The 21997-nt window shown below is 53.4% G+C and overlaps 1 protein-coding gene and 1 pseudogene across 1 annotated transcript in view; both read left to right on the top strand.

Moving 5' to 3' along the window:
- The window catches only part of SLC9A1 (solute carrier family 9 member A1), a 46522-nt gene that overhangs the window by 20068 nt on the left and 4457 nt on the right, over positions 1-21997 (top strand). The window contains exons 2-8 of the mRNA XM_016132061.2: positions 13354-13814; positions 16975-17225; positions 18037-18254; positions 19326-19528; positions 21045-21134; positions 21595-21665; positions 21782-21955. Coding sequence (XP_015987547.1) covers positions 13354-13814; positions 16975-17225; positions 18037-18254; positions 19326-19528; positions 21045-21134; positions 21595-21665; positions 21782-21955 — 1468 coding nt within the window. The remainder of the gene's footprint in view (positions 1-13353; positions 13815-16974; positions 17226-18036; positions 18255-19325; positions 19529-21044; positions 21135-21594; positions 21666-21781; positions 21956-21997) is intronic.
- On the top strand, positions 16100-16217 carry LOC118606494 (annotated as a pseudogene).

Below are 21997 nucleotides of genomic sequence, written 5' to 3'. Positions count from 1 at the left end.
CCTCTTCTCCCCCAGAAGAGGCCTGACTGCCTTTTGCTGTTCCTGGAGCCCTGGGCCCCCCTGGCGCCAGGACCAAGGCCTGCAGCCAGCCGTGTCCTCATCTTTTCTCTGCAGTGTCCTCTAAAGGGCAGCCTCCTCTGAGCATGCTCAGCTCTCCCATCTACTCAGTACATCTTCTGGCTCCTAGAGGCCTGAGGTGACAAACCATCCCCAGTGGGTAGGAAGAGGAGGCAGGGAGAGAGGTCCTTCAGTGTGCCCTGTGTCCCCCTTCTTCATGATGCTCAGCCAACTGGGCTGTTTTCAGGAGACATGTGAGGGAGATTTTCAGGGCATCCCTTGGAGATGGATGCCTCAGGCACCTGCTTAGTGGGAAGCTCTGGCCTCCCAGCCCTGTCAGTCAGTCAGTCAGTCAGTCAAACCTGTGGCTCAGGTTTCAGGGAAGCTGCATCTGCTAGCCCAGCCACAGCCACAGTTCTTGTGACCTGCACTCAATATCCTGGAAGGAAGTTTTGCAAATTTTATAGGGGAGAAGCAGGCTTGGGGGGCAGAAGCAGGGGATGAAGGGGCTCCAGAGGGCTTTTGGCCACCTCTCAGCTTCCTTTCCCCTCAGCCTCCCTCAGCACCTCTAGACTCCCGACAGCCAAGACTGAGCCTAGAACCAATGATGGGGACAGGGTGCCAAGCTCTGCTTCAGAGGGGCTGCCTCAGAGTGTTGTCCATTCTTCTGACTCTGGCTGCTTTCCTGGCACTTGTGATCTGGTGCCAGCAGGTTCTATCTGGGCCTGGGGTCTGGGGTCTGGGGATACAGAGATGGAACCTTGACCTTTGCTGAGCGCTTTCTCTGGCAGCCCTTTGTTCCAAGCACATAATCTCATCAAATCGTCAGAACAGCCCTTTGAGACAGAAATGATTATGAACCCATTTTTCGGATGAAGAAACTGAGAACTCAGGATGAGCATGTGCCTAGGAGACACGACTAGTAAAGGAAACCAGGCCACCGAGTTCTCAAGACCGAGCTATCTCAGCCCGGGGCTCCCTGCCTCTCCCCACTGGTAGCTGAGTTGAGGTTGAAACTTTGAACAGATCCCTGAGGTGACATTACTGCTTGTTCTTCCAAATGTCTCCCTTCCCAGCCATGTCACTCAGGGTCTCCTAACCTGTACATGGTACCATCTCTGCTGGCTCAGCCCTCCTTGTCACCTAGGCTCAGTCCCTCTGCCTCAGTTCCCCCAGAGTGCTGGCTGCCCAGCCTCTAAGAGAAGCTGCCACCTGACAGGCGGGTCCTCCTCTCACTGGGGCTTGGCGGTGGGGCTGGGCCGAGGCTTGAGAATGAGCCAGGCAGTGAGTGACCTCTGCTCCAGTGGAGGGCCCAGCCCCTCTGCTATCATGATTTTCATGCTGTGCTCTCATGGAATGCAAGTCAGGTGGCAGCCACACTGGGCCACAGAGTAGGTTGAGCCCTGCAGGGCAGTCATGCTATGCCCCCCGGAACTGAGAGGCCCCTTGCCATCCCACCCCTTCATCCGAGATGTGTCTTCTGTGCCCCTGTGTCTTCCCTGAAAGCGGAGCTGTCTCAGCGATTACTGAAGCTTACTGGGTGTTTGTTTTTCTCTGAATGTTTTTACCTCTGTTCCCTCCTTTTCTTTATAACCACCCTGGGCCACGAGCATTGCTTGTCCCCATACTAAAGAGAAGTGAGACCCAGGGCAGTATAGTGATTTGCCAGAGATCACGGAGAAGTTCAGGTTTAGAACTGGCACAGAAGCCAGCTCCTGTGGTGGTGGACCAGGGCCCTTTACACTGCTCCATGCTGCCTCCTGCAGTCTTGCTCTGCGTGAAGATTGTTCTGGACCCAGACACTGTGCTCATTGGCATGGACAGAGCTGGTTAGTGTTACAGAGCCCAGCTTTGTCCAACAGCAGAGCTCGTCAGTCAGGTATCACAGATGGAAAGGCTCTTACCATGCTTCTGAAGATGGGGAAATTGAGGCCAGAGAAAGGCAGGACTTGTTCAAACACCTAGTGAGTCGGCGCCAGGGTCTAGACTGGAATGCAGGTCTCCTGATCCCCAGCCTGGGCTTGGCTCAGGCCCTTCCTCTCTCCAAATGTAGCTTCCTGGTCTCTTGAGGTATTTGGAGGAGGGATGGGGAAGGCTCGCCTATCCTACTGGAATATGCAGGAGGCAGTGACAGCGGCCCTTAGAGCCTAGATTTAGTAGATTAGACAGCTCTGCCCCACCCCAGGGTGCTGAGCCCAGGGGGCTTGCGCCATTTCCCTTAACTTCCTCCCTAGGTGTTTGCAGGCAGGACTTTCACATGATCCCCAGGTCAGAGCCCTCCAGTGGGTCTGCCTGGCTCACCAGGTTGACTCAATTCTGTCTCAAGTATATTTAAGGCCTTTTACAATCGGGTGCTAGGTGAGCTCTAGACTGGGAGTCAGCAGCCCCAGGTTTGTAATCTGGCTTCTGCTGCTACCCACATGATCTAGGGTGAATGTCCGGACCTCTCTGAACTTCTGCTTCCTCATCTGTTGCCTGCTGTCCAGGGTTTTAGTGAGTGCCAGAGCAATGGCCGCTTTATGACCACCTAAGTAATTTTTTCCTCTCCAGCCTTCCATGTCATTTGCACCCAGGAGAAATCTTCTGCCTACACAATGCTCGTTCCTGTCCTGCCTTTCCACTTGCTGCTGCTTTGCCCAGAAGGTCCTTCCAGTGCCTCCCTAAACCCAGCCCTTACTTCAGGGTCAGGCCAGTTCAGCTTGTGTTTAATGCACAGGAGCTGAATGCCAGACAGTGGAGATTAGGTTAAATCAGACAGGGGAATTCTGTTCTTGAATAGTCATACAGCCTCAACAAACAAGTTTTGATCCTTGCCATGTGCCAGGCTCTGTGCTAAGTGCCGGAAAGTCAAAGATGAATGTGACAGGGTCTCTGAGGAACAGTCTGGAGGGGGAGACAACCAACCAAACACGTGTGAGCAGACTCTCAATGAAGGGGCCATGTGTCCTATACAGACCGTCAGGAAGGGGTAAGTGCTATAAAGCAGGGTGAGCCAATAGAAAGGTTTGGGGTAGACCTACCCGAGGAGGTGGCATTTGAGCAGGGACCTGAAAGAAGGGAGAGGAGGGAATCTGCCATCCAGCTACACGGTGCAGAGTGTTTCAGGGGGAGCAGCAAATGCAAAGGTCCTGGGGTAGAATCATATTTGTGTTCAAGGAAAAGCAAGGAGGCCAGTAGAGCTAGAGGGGAATGAGTGGAGCCAAGAGGGTTTGCTGCTAGATTGGATGTGGGGTGTGAAAGAAAGGGGTCAGGATGATTCCAGGGTTTGGGGTCTGAGCAACCAAGTGATACTAGGGAGGTGAGGACCACTGTAGGAGGAGCAGGTTTGGCGGTGGGGAAATGAGGGTTCAGCTCCTGTGCCCTTTCCGCTATGCAGGTCCACCCCGTGCACACCCAGACTCACTAGCCTAAGGGTCACCCCACACCCATCCCTCCAGGTAGTCACCCGATCTTCTCGGGCCCACTCCAAGCTCTGTCCTCTGAATGTCATTTTCTCTCGTTGATGTCTTTCTGGCCCTTCTGAGAGGCCAGAAAGATAAACAACAAAGTTGAGGGGTGCCCAACACCCCTTCTTCATTACCACCCTAGACATTGTGAAGCACATAATAGACTCTGTAGCTGATTGAGCTGCGGGGCGGGGGCCCATGCCTCCCCAACTGCTGCTCTCTCCCCCTCACCCCGCAGCCCCACCTGAGGGTTGCTCTCCCTTTGCAGCCCGTCCTCCCTCCCCTGTACCGGCTGAAAATGGGACACCTGATTCGCTTTCTGCGGGGCTGTTGTCCTGGAAATGGCAGAATTTCTCTGTGTTGCTTTCCTATTGCCACCTCTCCATACTCCACCTCTCTGTCCAAGTGCGATGATATCGCACGCAAGTTCAAGGTATATATAATGGATTGAAATCATTGTTAGGCTTCTAAACTTGAGTGACTTTCAGCTGGAAAGGACACTAAGAACAAGTATTGGATACACTCAATTAGGCAAAATTTGCGTTTTGCAAACTCTACCCTACCCCCACCAAAAGGAAAAGAAAAGAAAAACCGGCTTTCCCATGGCTCTAAAGTTTCTGAAAACGGAACCTCTCTTGTCAAGCTTCCTGTTTCTTCCCCCACTCCAGGTATGGGGCAGGCTGGTGCTTAGAACTCCTGCTAGGGTCAGACAAGGCCAGGGAGGGAGTCAGGTGGGGGAAGAGAGAACCTGATCTGAGGAGCCCTACACTTGGGGCCCCAGAAAAGGAAGGGGGTGGTGGCTTGAACCAGACTAATCCCAGATTCTTTATAAGCTCAGGCATTCTGTGTATTTACCCCTCTCTACTGTCCATGGTGAAATTTGGGCACCCAAGAAGGGCCTCCTTTGCAATGGATGTGAATGAGATTTTTCTTATGCCAGAGGTACCTCAGGGTCAGGCAAAGGTGCAGAGAGAATAGAAACTGAGGCCCCCTGGTTTCCCCGCCAGCCACAGAGGAAAGGCTTGCCTGGGGGTCTTGGTGGAGGACCTCAGTGTGAGAAACTTGCCTCCACTCTAACGCCATTGTGGAGGAATTCTTCAATCCATTATGGCACAGGCAATGAATGCCATACAGACAGGTCAGTTAGAGAGTGGGGGGTGGGGTCAAGCTGGGTCTGAAACACTGCTCTGTAGCCCTGTCTCCTTGGGGCATGTACGTGAGCATCTCTCTGACATGCTCTTTGCTTATCTTAAAATGGGGATAATAATAGTACCTGCTGCATCAGGGCTGTTGAGGAAATGAAAGGAGATGCTGCAGTAAAGTGCTTAGTGCCGTCTGTCTCATAGAGTCGGTTATAACACAGTAGGTAGAATATGCCATTTATACAAAAATTTAAAACTATAGATGCAGGAAAGTTTGGGATTTTGTATCCCAAACTGTTAACAGTATAGATTTCGGGCTTTCGGGGGCGCTCGCACAGTGGGTATAGATAGGGAAAGGAGAATTGTTGAGAGGTTGTTCACCTTCTATTTAATGGACTACTATGCTGCTGACCATGAGCAATATATTTAAATTTAAATGAGCAATATGTATCCATTTTGAAAAACTCTAGAGAAACCAACGTGTGTCACATGGTCACTTGCCAGGGACCCAAACCAGCCATTAGAGTCTTTGGAGCCCACGGTCCTGCCCCTCCCCCGTGAGCTGCTTGGAGACCTCTCCCTTGCTAGGCCTGTTGTTGCCTGCTGGGCTCTGTATCTCATCAACACTCAGGGACTGTTTACTGCTAGTTCCTGGTCCCTGTCCCTGCCCCCCTCTGCTATGTGAGTCATCTTCCACCTCACTGCATGGGGACTCTCAATCCGGTGCCTTTCCTGTAGGGGGTGGGGACAATCTGCTGGAGTGAAATTCATGCAGCAAATGTTTATAGAGAGTTCAGGTGGTTGGGGAGACTTGGCTGGGTACCCAGAGGTGCTGCCCCAGCTCAGGGTGGGGTGAGGTGGGGTCGGGACCACTGTAGTGGGTATTCGAGACTTGGAGAAAGAGGCTGGTGGGACTGAAAGGCAGGAGTAGAACCCGAGGCCTGCAGCATCGGCTCGGGCTCCTTGACTCAGTTCCTTGCACGGCCAGCCTGCTCCAGCTGTGTGCCAGCATCTCCCGCGCTGTAGTCTCATTTCTAGGCTGGGTGGAGGATACTTCAGGGCCCTCAAAAGACTTTCGAGATTTACTCTCTTTATATTTGTTCACAGTCTTCCCTTACTGGTCCCCTGCCCTCAAGACCCAACTTCAATCCCACGTCCTTTAGAAAGCATCTGTCACTCCCTTAATCGCTCTTCCTGAGCAGTCACCTTCTTGGGGCCCAGGGCCATGTGCTGGGACGCCAAGCTGACCAGAGCACCAGCTACAGAGCTCCTGGCTCCTCGTCTAGGAAGAGCACCTGACTCAGCCGTGGGGGTTCAGGGAAGGCTTCCCAGAGGCGGTGACTCCTGCACTGGGTTTTGAGAAGTGAGTAGAAGTTCAAGATGAAGAAATTTCCCTCTGTGTGTTGGGGACTTCTGGCAACTTGAGGACAGGGGTTAATGTGAATGGGAGGTTACATGCTAAGGGTTAATCCTGAGCTTGGCCAGCTCCCCAACTCTGGTCACAGTGTACCTGCTCTGGAACCCCTGCTTGGTCCCCCAGAGGGCCCAGCAGTCACTGTTATCACTCTGCTTATTGCTCTCAAGTCTCCTTGGCTGCTGGGCCACCTCCAGCCCATGTGGGATATTTATCCTTACCTCTCTCTTATCAGTCATCTCCGAAGTTTGTCTGCCACTTTGCAATGTACAAGGCACTTCTGTATCCAATCCCTTGATTCTCACTTGTCTGCGCATGAAGAAACTGAGGCCCGTTCGTGGTGTAATTCTTTGCCTAATGGTAACTAAAGGGCAGAGCTGGGCCTTACACCTTGGTTTTGGCCTCCTGGCCCACTTTTCTTTTTTCCATGCCGCAGGTGGCCCAGCACGTGATGCTCGTGTTGATGTTCCCTATCTCCCTGAGGTGTAGTTTGAAGTAAGCAAGAAATGGAGGTGCCATTGGGAAGAATAATGGGGAGAGGCACAGAGAGAGACTGACACCCCCGACCCCCAGCATGTGAATGATTCCTACCCAGGTACTCAGAACAGGTTATGGTTGTTTTCACAGGAGAGGCATGTTGCAGACTTGAATTCTCTTCCCGTTGATCCTGACAGGCTTATTTTTCATTGTTTCAGTGTGGCACAAAGAACTGGCAATTAGGAGACCGGAGTTCTAATTTTGACTCTCCCATTTCCCAGTTAGGTAGCCTTGGGCAAGCCATTTCATCTTTCTGAGCCTCAATTTCTTCATCTATCAAATGAGAGTCAGAATATGAGATGAAATGAGAGGAGATGTAAAAGGCCCCAGCACAGTGCCTTGCATCAGACACTCTTTTAGGTGTCCAATGTTTTTCTCTTGTTCTGTGCTAGAGATTATATCTTAAGGTGAATCACTGGCTTACATTTTTAAAAAATTGTTATTTACTACTCCTGTGGGCCAGGAGCTCTAAATAAAGTATCGCAGTGGCACTTATCACAACCCTGGGGGGTGGCATCATCACCCCAGTTACAGAGGAGGGACCAAGACACAAAACATGTGTAACAGGTATTGTGGTAAGTGTTTTATATGCACCACCTCATTTAATCTTCGTAACGGCATTCATTTGGATATTGACAAAGGCTCGATGAAATCAGCCTGCCTTCTTGTCTTTTTATTTCCTTGTTTTTCATACATCCATTTGCTGTGTGCAGGGTACTTATGCTGGACTCTTTAGTGGCTATAGACCCTCGAATGGCTTTCCTCCTGCTTCTCTGTCTGGCAAACTTCTGTCGATTCCTCAAAGCCCAGTTCAAATGATCCCTGTTCTGGGAGCATCACCTTCTCTTGACATTTCAGAGCCATCCCCACCTCCTTCCTCTTTCCCACACTTCACATCCGAAGGTCAGTCTTATCTCAATTCACAAATAGCTAATGCCTACTCTGTGCTGGAAGCTGGAGATCCAGATGACTCTAGAAAGTTCCCACCCTTAGGGAGCTTAAAGCTCAGGGATGGACAGGTACACACCAGCGGGTCATGATCATGTAGAGTGATTCATGTTATACTTGGGTTTTGAAGAAAATGATCATGATAACAGTCACCATCTTTTGCTAATGTTAAGTGCCAGCATTGTTTGGCATTCTTTACCCTTAGTATTTTCTCCTGTACTCTAGGAATCTTCTGAAACAGGCTTCACACATTTGGGAAAACTGAGGGTAGGACATAGAACGTAATTTGCCCAAGATCACCCAGCTAGTCAGTCAGTGGCTGCATCTGATTAGAACCCAGGACATGTATCTTTGTTTCTGCTCTTCTGGCTGGGAACTTGCTGGGGCAGCAGCTGGGTCTGGTTTATCTTTGTCTTGAGTCCGCTGATGTTGATGGTGGGAAGAATCAACACTGAGAAGAATCAGAGCCCCTCCTACCCCAAAGGATACTCCAGTCCCGTGGAGACTGGAGCTGAGTACAGCCCCGGCAGGCAGGGGCTAGCAGTTTGATCGTTCCCACCTCCTGCCCTAGGAGTTTAGTGGAAAAGGCTGAGCCCTTCTGGCTGGGTGAACTTGGGAAGGTTTCCTGGAGGGAGCAGGCTTAAAAGATAGGAGGGATTTCCCAAAGTCTTTACGAGGCCACTAGACTAGAAGGGAGCAGTAGTGAGACTTCCCTGGAGAAGAGCTCATGGAAAGAAATACCACGTCTGGCCCTCTGGGAACCACGTTGGGTCTCTAGTCCCGGGCACAGATGCTCCCCCTGGAAACAAACTAAAAATAAAACCAGGGATTATGTGGGGAGTGGCTGAGAACACAGGTTGGTTAACCTTTCTGCGCCTCAGTTTCCTCACCTACAAAATGAGAGGGTGGTAACTGTGACCCCCAGAGCTGTGGTGAAATCCAAATGAGTTAAGAAGTATCAGAGCACACTGCTGTAAACCATTGAGCACCAGTCTTGCTGGGAGGTATTACCTTTCATTACTGTAGTTGAGACTGGTTGCTGGGGCAGTTGAAGAGGGAGTTAAGAAATGGAATCGTTGTGCAACCAGGAATCCCCTGGGACCTGGCCGAGTTGCAGCCCCAGAGTCCTCAGGCCTGGAACTAGGGCGGCAGAGCCCCTCGTGTGCCCCTGGGCCCCTGGTGACCCGGCACTGGTGGGCCGGCACTCCGCTCTGAGCGCCCCGGCCAGGGGAGAGATGTGAGAATTGGGGATCAGGGGTGTCTGGTCACCCTGGCAACCAAGGGTGACGTGGAACAGCCTTGCCTGCCTACTTCTGCGCCAGTCTCAGCAGATGGGGACAGTCTGAGGAGATGTAAATAAAACGTTCTCACGCCAAAGAGCAGAGAAGCTGCAGGGGAGCAGGAGTTCCTCACCAATGTGAAGTTTGGTCAAGAGTCTGTTCAGTGTGTGTGTGCACGTGCACGTGTGGGTGTGCACTTGTGTGCGGGTGTGCATAAGAAAGCTAGAGTGTGGGCATGTGTGTTAGAGTGGCAGAGAGTGAGAGTGTGGGTGAGTGTGTGTGTCAGAGTGTGAGGCTGTGTAGAGAGCGAGCGTGTGGGCATGTGTGTCAGAGCAAGAGTATGGGCGAGGGTATAAGAGTGTGTAAGAGTGAGAGTTCAGGTGAGCAGAATCAGAGTGGGTGTGCGTGTGTGCACATGTGTGTAAGTGTGTGTAAGCGAGCAAGAGTGGGTGAGTGTGTGCGTCTCCCAGTTGCCTAACTGATCAGAATGAGAAACGCCTCTCTCCTCCCCCAGCCTATCGCATAGAAGGGGAGCCAGCCCCAAACTGTATCAGCAGGTTTGCCTTGTGGCTCCGAGATGTTAAATTCCACACCTTCCCCCCTCCTTGCCCTGGAAGGACTGGAGCCCTTGTGGGAGGCCATGTGGCTTGAGAGATCACTGTCCTTGGAGCGTCATCAGCTCTCGTGGTGGAATTGGTCACGTGACATTAACGGGTCACTGGTTCTCTTTGGGTCTCGGTTTCCCTGACCATATAATGGAGGATTTGGTTGTTCTCCGCAGTCCGTTCCGGCTCTCACAGCTCTGGATCTGATTCTAACTGATGCTGCCCCACCCTTGATTCCATCCTGGTGACATCACCACTGCCACAAGTTCAGGCCTTGGAAGTTCTGCTTCATTTCTTGGTATCTTGGGATCTCGCCTCAATGCTGGGCCTTTGTCAGGAGACCAGGGGCCCCAACCATGCCCTTCCATCACACCGGGCGTCAGCAAGTTTCCTGCACTTTGAGGGGACTCTACAGGGATGCAGGGGTGGGGACAACTGGTAGAGTCAGAGCCTTGGGAGAGGAACAAGCCAGAGCAGGCCGGCAGCACCCTCTTCCCTGAGCTTTTGCTCCTAATGACGGACTCTCTCCCCTCCCCCCCGGAAGCTGCTTTCCAGTAACATGCCGCCTACCCACGGGCTTGGTGCCAGGAGTGGATCCTAGACCTTCCTGCGCAGCCTGGGCCGAGCCCTCCGCTTCCTTTGCCAGTCAGGGCCCAGAGTGCCTTCTGCTCACTGAGAGGCGGGGCCAACACAGGAAGACCTGGGGGACCCACTTTGAGAACACGGCCCCTGTCCCCAGTACTCTGGAAGGTGCATATTTGGAAGAAAGTGTGCTGAAGCCGAGTCAGGAGGCCCAGGACCCGGTCTTTGGTGGCCTGGCCATGTCCTGCCTCCTCTGAGCTCCAGGTTTTCATCTGTCAAATTGGACTTCCAGCTGTCTTTTCACCCAATGATGGAGGCGAGATTGAGAAAAGCATGGCCACTCCTGCAAGCTCCTCACATTGGTTCTGACCCTGAGCCACATCAATGTCCCCAGTGCTAAGCTCTGGCCTGGCTCAGAGAAAATATCCATATTTGAGTAAAGGATTAATTAGCTCTCTCTACTATAAGTTTGAGATGCTATAATCTAGAGTAGAACTCCTCCTTTAGACTCTAGGGAAGCCACCAAATCTTTCTAAGCCCTAGCTTTCTCATCTGTAAAATGGGGACAATACCCATCCCATGGGCTGTTGTGAGGGCTGAGAGGTGATATGTGCCTGGCTCCCAGCACAGAGCTAGGCCCCTATGGTGCACCTTTAGGAGTCAGGAGGATTCTTCATGTTACTGCTCTTGGCTTGTTTCACACTCTTCCACCCGCACCCCTCCCAAGGAGCTGTGGGTCTCCAGTGCACTGTCTGGCACTTGCTAGGAGGCAGGACATGACCAGGCCACACAGGTCTTACTGTGTTGGCCCTGCCTCTCAGTGAGCCGAAGGAACTCTGGGCCCTGACTGGCTTTGTGAGTTGGACTAATGGCATAGAGGTGGGCATTTAAAAAATCTAATGTGCTAGGTAGAGGTGGAAGCTGTCATCTACCTGCCTTGGGCTGTCTCTAGATTTTGCCTTATCCTGTAGCAGCTGTCGGCGGGGTAGGGTGTTGAGGGCAGCTGGCTAGAGCTGGAGCTGGACTCCTGGCCTTGAGAAGCTGCTTCCTGGCCTGTGCTTGCCAGAGCTCTGCTCCCCTAAACCCTTGGGCCATCCTGTCTCCTCCCCAGGCAGGACAGTACAGATCTCTCGGTTGTGGTACAAGTGTCCTGTCTCCACCTTTTCTGTGTGGGTTGTCTGACCTTTCTGGGTGCCAGGAAGAGAGAGGAACCTGGGTGACAACTGTGCATTGAAGATAATGAGAGACACCAGCGAAGGGCAGGCAGGGTGGTCAGGGAATGCTTCCCGGAGGAGGAGGAGGCAGGCAGAAGGGTATGATCAGCTAAACACAGTGTGGATAGAGGTACAGGACTGGTATTCGGAGGAGATAGACTAGACTAGGCAAAATCTGCAGGCAAAAGAGAATGTGGCTCGTTTGGGGGAATTACAAAGAATTTGGCAAGGCCGAAACGTAAGCATTGACAGTGTTGGGAGCATGAGACGCGAGCAAGACCAAATGGTAGAGGCAAGGCTGAACGTTTTAAGCTGTACAGTGAGAGACTTTACCCTATACAGCAAGAGAGACTTGGACTTAACATGACCGAGCCCTTCCCAGTATACCAGCCAGCTGAGCACTGGGGGGTTACTGGTGGACACCGCAAAGACCAGGGGACTTCTCAGCAAAAGAGGTGATTTTGGTCAGGTCTGTTTTGAAGTCAAGAGAATACACATGATGGCTTCGGGGTCCTCTCCTGACCTAGGGTGACGATGTGTTTTTTGTTTCCCACATATTTTGAATATCTCCTGGGTGCTTGGCTCAATGTCAAGATTCTGGGCCAAGATAATGTTTCGAGTGTGAGTCTTAACTTGTAGCTCTATTGGCTCTATCTACATCAGTACCTGAGAGTAGGAGGGGCTTTGGACATGGGGAAGGCTGTTCCTCCTCCTGGAGGATTTCAGGTAACGAGAGCAGCAGCCAAATAGGCTTCTGGGAACCACTTGGGTGATGGCCCAGCCTTGTGCATTTTCAAATCGGTAGATACTTGTCGAGCACCTACTGTATCCCCAGCCCTGGGGGTATAATTGCAAATGAATATGGAATCCTCCTGCACAGAGTTTACAGGGTGGGAAGAAAGCTATACCCTCTTAACCAAGCCGACCCCAGGGGTTATGGTATCCAACATGTAGTTAGTTGCCCAGGACTTCTCCACTTACCTCGCCACCCCAAAACAAGCCAACAACCTAGAGAGAACTTGGGGCCAAAACTGGCACTGAGAGAGGCCCTCTCCGAAGGGGATTTTTGCTACTTCCCAGCAGTGGGTTTGGAGCCCCAAGGTGGGCCACTACAGAGAGTGGCCTGCTGCTGCTGGCTTGGGGAGATGGTCAGTGGGTCTCAAGTCAAGGGGCGTAGTCAAGCCCGATGGGGAGGGAGAATAGGAGGAGTTGACTTACAAAATTGAGGAGTTTGTTGGGAGCTGGGGTGTCTGCTCCTGGGATCTGTCCTGGTTCTGCTACTGATTTGCTGTGTGACCTTGGACAAGTCCCTTCCCCTTTTGAGCCTCAGCCGCCCCATCTTTAAAGTAGGTGGGATCGGGCTAGAAACAGAGTGGCAAATAGGTTTTGTCTCTCCTGCAAAACCAGCAACATTGGTGACATTCAAGAAGCTGTTGGCTTCTTCAGCAGCTCTCCGAGCTCAGGAGGAAAGCGTGTGCTCCTGGGATTGGAGGTCACTGGGTACCGTCTGCAAGTTTGCAGACCCCAGGCAGTATGATCCCCACGCTCCATCCCGCACTGGTATTCGGATTCTCCTGTGCTTCCTTCTATCTTCTGCGTCACTTCTCCACCAGCCGATGTTCTGCCTTCTGCTTAAATTCCTCCATGATGGGGAATTCGCTATCTTACCTCAGACAGAACCATTAGATTGTTATGCCTGGCCTTGAGCTCATACTTGCTTCCCTGAACTTGTGCCTGGAAAGATGACTTGGGTTCAGGGTAGGTAATGCCCTTAGGCACTCAAAGCCTTGGTGATCACTGTATAATTTCTGTCTTCTGGAGGAACACAGAGCTGCTGCTTTCTGCTATTGTATGTAGTGACAGAGATAGCATTTATATATTCTTCGGAAAAAGCACTTTAAAAACATTATCACTTAGTTTATACAGCAACCCTGTAAGCCCTGTGGTGGTACCACCTGCATTTTACATGCGAGGGAGCTGAGGTCAGAGAGTTAACAGAGTGGCCCTGAGACCAAGTTTGTGCCCTCTCACGAGCTGGTCACCCCTTCCCCAGCCCTGACCCCCACCTTCTGTTCTCCTGGCTCCCTGCAAGCCCACAGCCTCCTGTTCTCTTGCCCTCCCTCTGCAGGTTTCCATGTGATCCCCACTATCTCGAGCATCGTCCCGGAGAGCTGCCTGCTGATCGTGGTGGGGCTGCTGGTAGGGGGCCTGATCAAGGGTGTGGGCGAGACACCCCCCTTCCTGCAGTCAGAAGTCTTCTTCCTCTTCCTGCTGCCACCCATCATCCTGGACGCAGGCTACTTCCTGCCATTGCGGCAGTTTACAGAGAACCTGGGCACCATCCTTATCTTCGCCGTGGTGGGCACACTATGGAATGCCTTCTTCCTGGGTGGCCTCATGTACGCTGTGTGCCTGGTGGGCGGCGAGCAGATCAACAACATTGGCCTCCTGGCCAACCTGCTCTTCGGCAGCATCATCTCGGCCGTGGACCCCGTGGCTGTGCTGGCCGTCTTCGAGGAAATTCACATCAACGAGCTGCTACATATCCTCGTCTTCGGGGAGTCCCTGCTCAATGACGCTGTCACTGTGGTGAGAGGGCAGGGGCCACACCCACGTGCGCACAGGGCACAGACCCGAATCCAAGTCCGGAGTGACTGACGTGCCTGCCAATAATAGTAATGAAGCAGCAAATGTCCATTCCTGCTTACTGTGTGCCAGACGTCAGGCTGAGCGCACGACATGGTGATCGCATTTAACCCCCGCGACAGCCTTAGGAGGTGCTTAGTACTCTCCCTTTACAGAGGAGGAATCAGGCCCTAAGAAGTTGAATACCTTGCTAAAATATGACAGAATCAAGGTTAGATGCCAGGTCTGTCTGCCTCCAGGGCCTGCGCTCTCGGCCTTACCAGGTCATGTGCTCCATCCCTGACTTGGATCGTGATATGCTCTTGGTTGAATTACTAATCCTCTTTGTACCTCAGTTTATCTTTTATAGACCATTTAGTCTGAAAGGGGGCATTTCAGCTTTCATGTTGGCTATGTCTTCAGTAAGAGTTTGGTTTGTGCAGAGCTCTGGGGCAGCAATTGTGGAAAGAGAACTTGCCCTCCAAACCCCAAGAATGATAAGTAAAATGGGCTGGCCACTCGTTTACAGTGTGATCTTAAGCAAGGGACTGTGCCTCTCTGGACGTCACCTTTGGCAGCTGCGGAGCGGCAGAATACCTAGTGCTTCCCTCCCAGGGCCTAGTGGGGAGACAGCCCCAACACACGGTCCACACGTGGCGGCTCCGTATGCGCTTGCGCATGCCCTTCCTCCCGGCAGTTTCCTCAGGAAACAGATCCGCGTATGTGCACACTCACATTGCGTTGTGAAAATACCCCTCCCTCTCCCAACTAGACCCTCCAGCAGCTGCACACATAGGAACACCCAAGGACACGTGTGCACACCCAGTGCACGTTTGCACGTACACTCCCTCTTCTGCACCCCCAGCCCCTCAGGAAGCTGAGCCTCAAAGAAGAGAGAGACAGTGGTGGTCGGCTTCCTGCAGCCTCGGCTTCCTCTTCCTCCCCTGCCACGCACATTGGCTCCTCATGGGGCTGGCCTGAGCAGGCCTTGGTCCTAGTCTCTTCTAGCACCCCGCTTTTTACCACATGAGCCTCAGTTTCCCCATCTGTAACGGGGATGGTAGTACTTAGCCTGTCATCCGCCCAGGATTCTTACAGGAGTTACACTCATTAATGTCTGTGAAACTGCTGGGTGCCAAAGACGAAATCCTCCCATTGGATCTGGGTGTCGGGTTGGCAATACTGGGGAGCCGTTTGGCATGGCTGTGTCAAGTGGACACCTCAGTCTTGCTACCTTGGGCCCATGGCCATGCCTCCCCGAGACCGTGGCAATGGTGGTAGTAATCACTGGTGTTCATTGAGCACTTCCTGTCTATGTATTGCCTCATCTAATCCTCACAGAAACTCCATGAAGTGGGTACTATTGTTATTCCCAGTTTGTCCAGGTTAAGAAACTGAGGCACTGAGAATTTAAGTAACTCATCCAAGGTCACATCGTCTGATAAGTGGGTAGGATTCAAATCTACACAGTCTGAGTCCAGAGCCCAAATGCTTACCACCACGCTACACTGCCTCTCTAGTCCCAGTGATGGCAGTACCAGGCCGGAAGGGAGGACCTTACCCGCCCCGCTGGCCCTGGTGGTGTACCCTGAGGACCCGTGAATCTCCTCAGACCAGGAATGAGTTTGGGTGGCCCAGGTTTGAGAACGTACTTGCTGTACTCTGCTGTCCTGCCCTGTCTCCTAGATGGCTGTGGTCCAGGCAGCACTGGGGACTGACCAGTGCTCAGCATCTCCCCTTCCTGCCTGGCCCAGGTCAGGCCCTGTCTGGAGCTCCGGATGTGGTATGAGCACCCTGTTTCCCAGGTGGTAAACCTGAGGCTTTCTCATGAGCTGCATGGTCCCAGGCCTTTGCCTCGCAGCAGGTCACCTCCCCAACCTCCCTCTCCCTGCCTCCAGGTGCCGAGAGCTTCAGAGGGTTCCCTCTCAGGGATCCTCAGCACCCCCACCCAGGTCTGGCAGAGCTGTCTAGGACTAGGCCAGGGAGCTGGCACCTAAAAAGGGGCAGAACCTCAGAGCTCAGCTCACCAGGGAGGCCCCACCCATTGCTGTCAGGGAACAAGGTCTGAGCCCAGTTCTGCTGCCCCAGGGCTGGGGGCCCTCTGGCAAGTCCCTTCGCCACTCTGAGTCTCAGCAAGGAGCAGGCATCCTTGGTCCACCTACCTCACAGGGCTGTTGTGTGTCAAGCAGGACGACTGTTGTCAAAGGGCTTTTACAGTGTTTGAAGCGCCACTTAAACATCTGATGATGGTCTGTGGCCATGCCACCCTGTATGTGCCCGATCTCGTTGATCTTGGAAGCCAAGCAGGGTCGGGCCTGGTTAGTACTTGGATGGGAGACCACCTAGGAAGACCAGGTGCCGTAGGTGTCAAAGAAAAAAAAAAAAATCTGATGATGGTGTTACAATGACCATTTGTTTCGCAGCCAAGGAGGCCAGGAAGCCTTAGAGAGCCTCTAGTTCCATAGCATCTGAACTTGGCTGTTCATCGCAACCACCAGAGGAGCTTGTTAAATAGAGATTTCTGAGGCCCATCTCCAGAGGGTCCAAGGGCGTGGCCTGGCCACGTGTATTTTCAGAAAGCCTCAGAGGCGAAGAAGTCCTGTTCTAGTTCATTGTCTGAACTTTCCCTGCCTTGTGCTGAAGGAGGGACATCACCTGCCCAAGGTCGAACAGTGAGAGCGGCAAACCGAGCAGTGCCAGGTGCAGCCCGGCACTGCCATAGGCCCGGTTCTAGGCGCTCTGCCTTTAGATTTAAGCCTCACAGCAGTCCTGTAAGGTAGGCACTATTACCCCCGTTTTGTGGATAAGAAAACTAGCACAGGGAGATTGAGTCATTTGGCCCCTGTGTACACTAGGGAGTGGCAGAGCCAGCATTCCAACCCAGGCCAGTTGGCTTCACAGCCGTGCTGGTAACCAGCAGGTGCCGCAGGCCCCAAGCCAGACCCTCGGGCCCCCCGGCCAGTGCTTTTGAGCACCTGCTTGGCACTAGGGTTTCTCTCTTACTTAACTATGTGGTCTCTTGTGGCCATGGTCATCAGACGGGAAGGGATGGCCCTGGCCACACCCCGGGGAGCCTTGGGCAGGGCACCGCCCTCCTGCCGACCAACCTTCACGCCCTCCCCAGGTCCTGTATCACCTCTTTGAGGAGTTTGCCAACTACGACCGCATAGGCATCGTGGACATCGTCCTCGGCTTCTTGAGCTTCTTCGTGGTGTCCCTGGGCGGAGTCTTTGTGGGCGTGGTCTACGGGGTCATCGCTGCCTTCACCTCCCGATTCACCTCCCACATCCGCGTCATCGAGCCGCTCTTCGTCTTCCTCTACAGCTACATGGCCTACCTGTCTGCCGAGCTCTTCCACCTTTCAGGCATCATGGCGTGAGTCTGGGTATGGTGTGGGGAGGATGCCCACTTGGAGTCCTCGCGCTTGTAGGGTCACGAGGGAGCTCCCCAGGCCCAGCCTCCAGCTCCAGGGAGGGGGCTCAGGCTCCACACTCCAGGCACTGGGACTGCTCCCTGGAAGCACTGAGTGTAAAGTGCTGGGACGTCTCTGCCCCTGCTCTTTCTTTCCTCCGTTTACTTCAAAGGGGGCCACTTGGTCATAGCTGGGCGCAGGCACTCGCACTCGCTGCTTCCCTTGGCAGCCCCAGCGAGGCGCCTCGAGGCCCCCATTGAAGCAAGGGGTCCTGGAGGTCCCGCGGCCTCAGCTGGGTCCTGACGTCAGGCAGAGAGGTGCAAAGATGTTCCCAGGCAGGGAGGACATTGGAAGTGCAGAGGCAGGGCTGGATTAGGGGATTCGGGGTGACAGTGAGGAGGCTGGGCCAGGGGAGCCCAGGTATGAGCACCAGGCTAGGAGGACTTGGGCTGCTGCCCAGAGCAGAGCTCCCTGTGGGGACCCCCGTCCATTAAGGTGTCACCACTCTCTGGGGGAATAAACCCTAGACCATGGACATGTGGAATTAACTCTTATTAGGCAGAGAGGCAGCATGGCGTCAGGTCTCAGATCCCTGAAATATGCAAGAACATGCCTGTCTGTAGGGTTGAGTGAGGATTGAGTGGGAACAGGCGTGAAAAGCTCATAAGAGGAGCTCAGTAAACAGGCAGCTGTCAGCCTCCGTGGGCAGCAGAGGAGCTCCAGGAAGGTGCAGCTCAATACTGGATCCCAAACCCCACTGTTCCCCAACCCCAGGCTCATCGCCTCGGGAGTGGTGATGCGCCCCTACGTGGAGGCCAACATCTCTCATAAGTCCCACACGACCATCAAGTATTTCCTGAAGATGTGGAGCAGCGTCAGTGAGACCCTCATCTTCATCTTCCTCGGCGTCTCCACCGTGGCTGGCTCCCACCACTGGAACTGGACCTTTGTCATCAGCACCCTGCTCTTTTGCCTCATCGCTCGCGTGCTGGGTGAGGTCCCGGGCCCGAGCCAGGGGAGGTGTGTGTGGTGTGGAGGGCTTGGATGGGTGGGTGGGTAGGTGTATGTGTGCATGTGCGTGTACGTGCATGCGTGCGTGTTTGTGTGTGTGGCGTTGTGTGGAGGGCTGGGGTTGGAGTGTGGCAGCTCTCAGCACAGCTGGACAGCAGGGGCTTCCCCACGCTCTACAATGCTGAGGCCATGCTGCGCCCTTGAGAGGGGAGAGGCCAGTGCTTGTGGTGAGTGTGTGATCTCTGGGGAGACTGTCATCATGCGTCAGAGTGGAGGGGCCTCAGAGACCCTGTGGTGCTGAGCCCATCAGGATCCAGGGAGCGGACTGAGACCCACAGAGCTCAGGTCTGTGTGTTCTGCATTGTCCCATGGCACAGATGACTTTAGCACTTGCAAAGCAGCATGTAGCTCCTCCAGCCCTATGCTGCCATGCGGGACTGCGCATGGGACCAGATCTCAGGTCTTTGGATTCTGCTTACACTTTCCAGACACTCCTCCCCTCAGTGACTGTGCCACGTCCCCACTCTGCATCTTACTTGCCTCCTCTCTGAGGTTAGGTCTGCGGTCCTGATCCTGACTGGGTGTCATATTTACTTGCTGCACTATTGTAAAACCCCTTGAATCCTGGGCCTCGATCGCCAGAGAGATTCTAGTTCTGTGGGTGGAGGTTGGACCCAGACCTTTGTGTTTTTAAATAACTTTTTATTATGGAAGATTTCAAATACAGAGAAAAGTAGAGCCCACGTACTCATCATATTTAACAGGTATCAACTCGTGGCCACTCCTGTTTCATCTCTTTTCCCATCTTCCTCCCAACCTTTGGACACTGGAGGCCTCTGTGATATCTCTAAAGTACATCCAGGTCGGGGCCCTGCTAAGGATCCACCCAGCTTTTAGACTGAAGGATTCAGATCACCCTGGGTTGAGGCATCCAGGAAATGAGTGAGCCGGGCGGTCTTGCCAGTGGAGGCATCCTCCAGACCAGGAAGTTGCTAGTGCAGAAACCAGGAGGGGCTGGGGACAGCCTGACCCTTCTTGCCCCTCCCTGGCAGGCGTGCTGGGCCTGACCTGGTTCATCAACAAGTTTCGCATCGTGAAGCTGACCCCCAAGGACCAGTTCATCATTGCCTATGGGGGCCTGCGAGGGGCCATCGCCTTCTCCCTGGGCTACCTCCTGGACAAGAAGCACTTCCCCATGTGTGACCTGTTCCTCACTGCCATCATCACCGTCATCTTCTTCACCGTCTTTGTGCAGGTGCTGGACAGGGTGGAACAGCCCTGCCTGGGGACCCCGACTCTGCCAGTGGAAAGAGGAAGCGTGTGACCCAAGAGGGGGTCACGGGTTCTAGTCCCAGCTCCCCCAATGTCCTGCTGCTCAACCTTGGGCAGGCCACTCCCCCTTTCTGGGCCTCAGTTTCCTCAATTGTTAAGGGAGAATTGTGATGACGAGTCACTGCGAAGTGACCAATCAGAATATAAAGTAGCCAGAATGCTGCCCGACTTAGTTAGGAAGAGAAGTAAGTATGGTCAGCAGGCCCGCAGTGCTTTAGAGAAGTGGTTTAATCTCTTAGGATAGTAGTTTGTGCATCTGCAAAATGGGACTAAGTGCAGCACGGGAACCCCCCTCGCTGAGCGGGTAGCAGGAAGTCTGGAGTCAGCCCCAGCTCTGCTGCTGCCTGTGTGACCATGGGAAAGACCCTCCTCCCGTCTCTGGGTCTCACTTCCCCTTCTGTGAAGTGAGGGGGCTGCACTAGATGATCCCAGAGAATCCTTCCAGCCTTTTGGTCAGTGATTTCTATGCATTTGAGTGACTCAAGTTTAGCTGAGAGGCCACCACACCCCAAGTCCCCAAAGAAGCGCACCTTATCTGACCTGTGACCTTTAAATAAGTGAGAAACACTCTGTTCAGGCCTCTATTTTTCTATGATCCCCATCATCTTTCCTGGTCCTAATCCTGGCAAAGCCCTAGGTGGGAAACATCATTAGCTTCTCAGGAGAAAAAAATATAAAGGAAACCTCTGGGAGCTGGACTTATTTTCTGTTCTTTAAAAGGAGGGGAGGCTGCCTCTCTTGCCCTTTTGCTCTGCCTCCGGTCTTCAAGAATATTTTATCACCTTGACCTTGAAGTTTTATATGCTAATGGTTTACCAAGCCCATTTTCAGTGAAGGCAGCATTGAGGTAGGGATCTCCCTGCCTGGGTTTGAATCCAGCTCCACTACTTTTGTGAAACCTTAGGAAGTTTCTTAATCTCTCTGCGCCTTAGTTTCCTCATCTATAAAATGGGGACAGTGAAAGGACCTACCTCTTATGGTCATCGTGGGTATTAAAACACAACTGGCTTTGGCACATGGCAGGTGTGGGGTTTAAGCAGCTGCTGGTGCTATAACTAGGTGCTCCTTGGTCACAGTCCTGTGAGGGAGGCAGAGCACAGGGGATTCTTCCTGTTAGCCAGGCCTGACTTTGCAGAACGTGTCTGTGGTAGAGCCCACACTTAAACCCAGATCCTCTGACCCCTGGCCCAGGCTAGACGACCAGTATATGAGTCATTCTGCTGGGCAGGCTGTCAGACTTCTGGCTGTGTCTTCAGGAAAAAGCAGGCCTTGAGGACCTGCCTATATAGAAGTGTTAGCATGGAAGGTTGAAGGATTGGGGGGGCTTCAGAGCAGAGGGCATCCCAGCATCAGGGGCCCTGGAGGGAGGTGGGAGGCTCTGTAGCCTCCCTGCCAGGGTAGCATAACGGGAGGGCCTGACACCCACCTGCCCCCCCCAGGGCATGACCATTCGGCCCCTGGTCGACCTGTTGGCTGTGAAGAAAAAGCAAGAAACAAAGCGCTCCATCAATGAGGAAATCCACACACAGGTACCGTAAGCCAGGCCCTTGGTTGTAGGAGTCTTGGGAAGCAGTTAGGCCCTGTGTCCATGCCCTCAGTCAGCCTCCCCCTCATCCCCGTACTGGGTAGTCATTAAGCCTCTTGAGGTCACCAGGTCTCATCGCAGGGGGGTGTGGTATGAGCAGCGGGAACCAGAAGAAAGGGCATCATTGCCATCTCTGCCTCGAGTAGAAACCAACCTGTCCCAGACATCAGGCACAGGTGGGTTCAGAGAAGGGGGTTCAGCTGTGTCCCAGTGGCAGAGGGCTTGAGGTGCCACTGGGTTTCGGGATGAGTGAGGTGTAGGCGCCACCTCCTGGCTGCTCTTGGAACTACAGGGTTGGGCTGAGCAGAGCCACTCTAGGTTTGAAGGTCGGGGCGCCCATTCAGAAGTCTTGGTAGGGAAGGAGCCCAGTAGTGAGGCTTAACCTGGCCTTGGGCCCATTTCAGTTCCTGGACCACCTTCTGACAGGCATCGAGGACATCTGTGGCCACTACGGCCACCACCACTGGAAGGACAAGTAGGTGGCAGACCTGGTGGGCAGGAGGGTGGAATGGGACAGGTAAGGGTCTCCCGGGGCCTGGGTGTCTCCCCATCCCCAGGAGCTGGCTCCATTCATCTCCCTCCTCCCTCCAGGCTCAACCGCTTTAATAAGAAGTACGTGAAGAAGTGTCTGATAGCCGGCGAGCGCTCCAAGGAGCCCCAGCTCATCGCTTTCTACCACAAGATGGAGATGAAGCAGGCGATCGAGCTGGTGGAGAGTGGCGGCATGGGCAAGATCCCCTCAGCTGTCTCTACCGTTTCCATGCAGTGAGTGCTAATGGCCCAGCAGCCGCTCCTGCCCCACACACC

The sequence above is a fragment of the Rousettus aegyptiacus genome, unplaced genomic scaffold (genome assembly GCF_014176215.1).
Source record: "Rousettus aegyptiacus isolate mRouAeg1 unplaced genomic scaffold, mRouAeg1.p scaffold_m13_p_1, whole genome shotgun sequence".
Classification (NCBI taxonomy): domain Eukaryota; kingdom Metazoa; phylum Chordata; class Mammalia; order Chiroptera; family Pteropodidae; genus Rousettus; species Rousettus aegyptiacus.
Note: the sequence above shows the minus strand (reverse complement) of the source record. Positions and strands in the feature narration are given on the sequence as shown.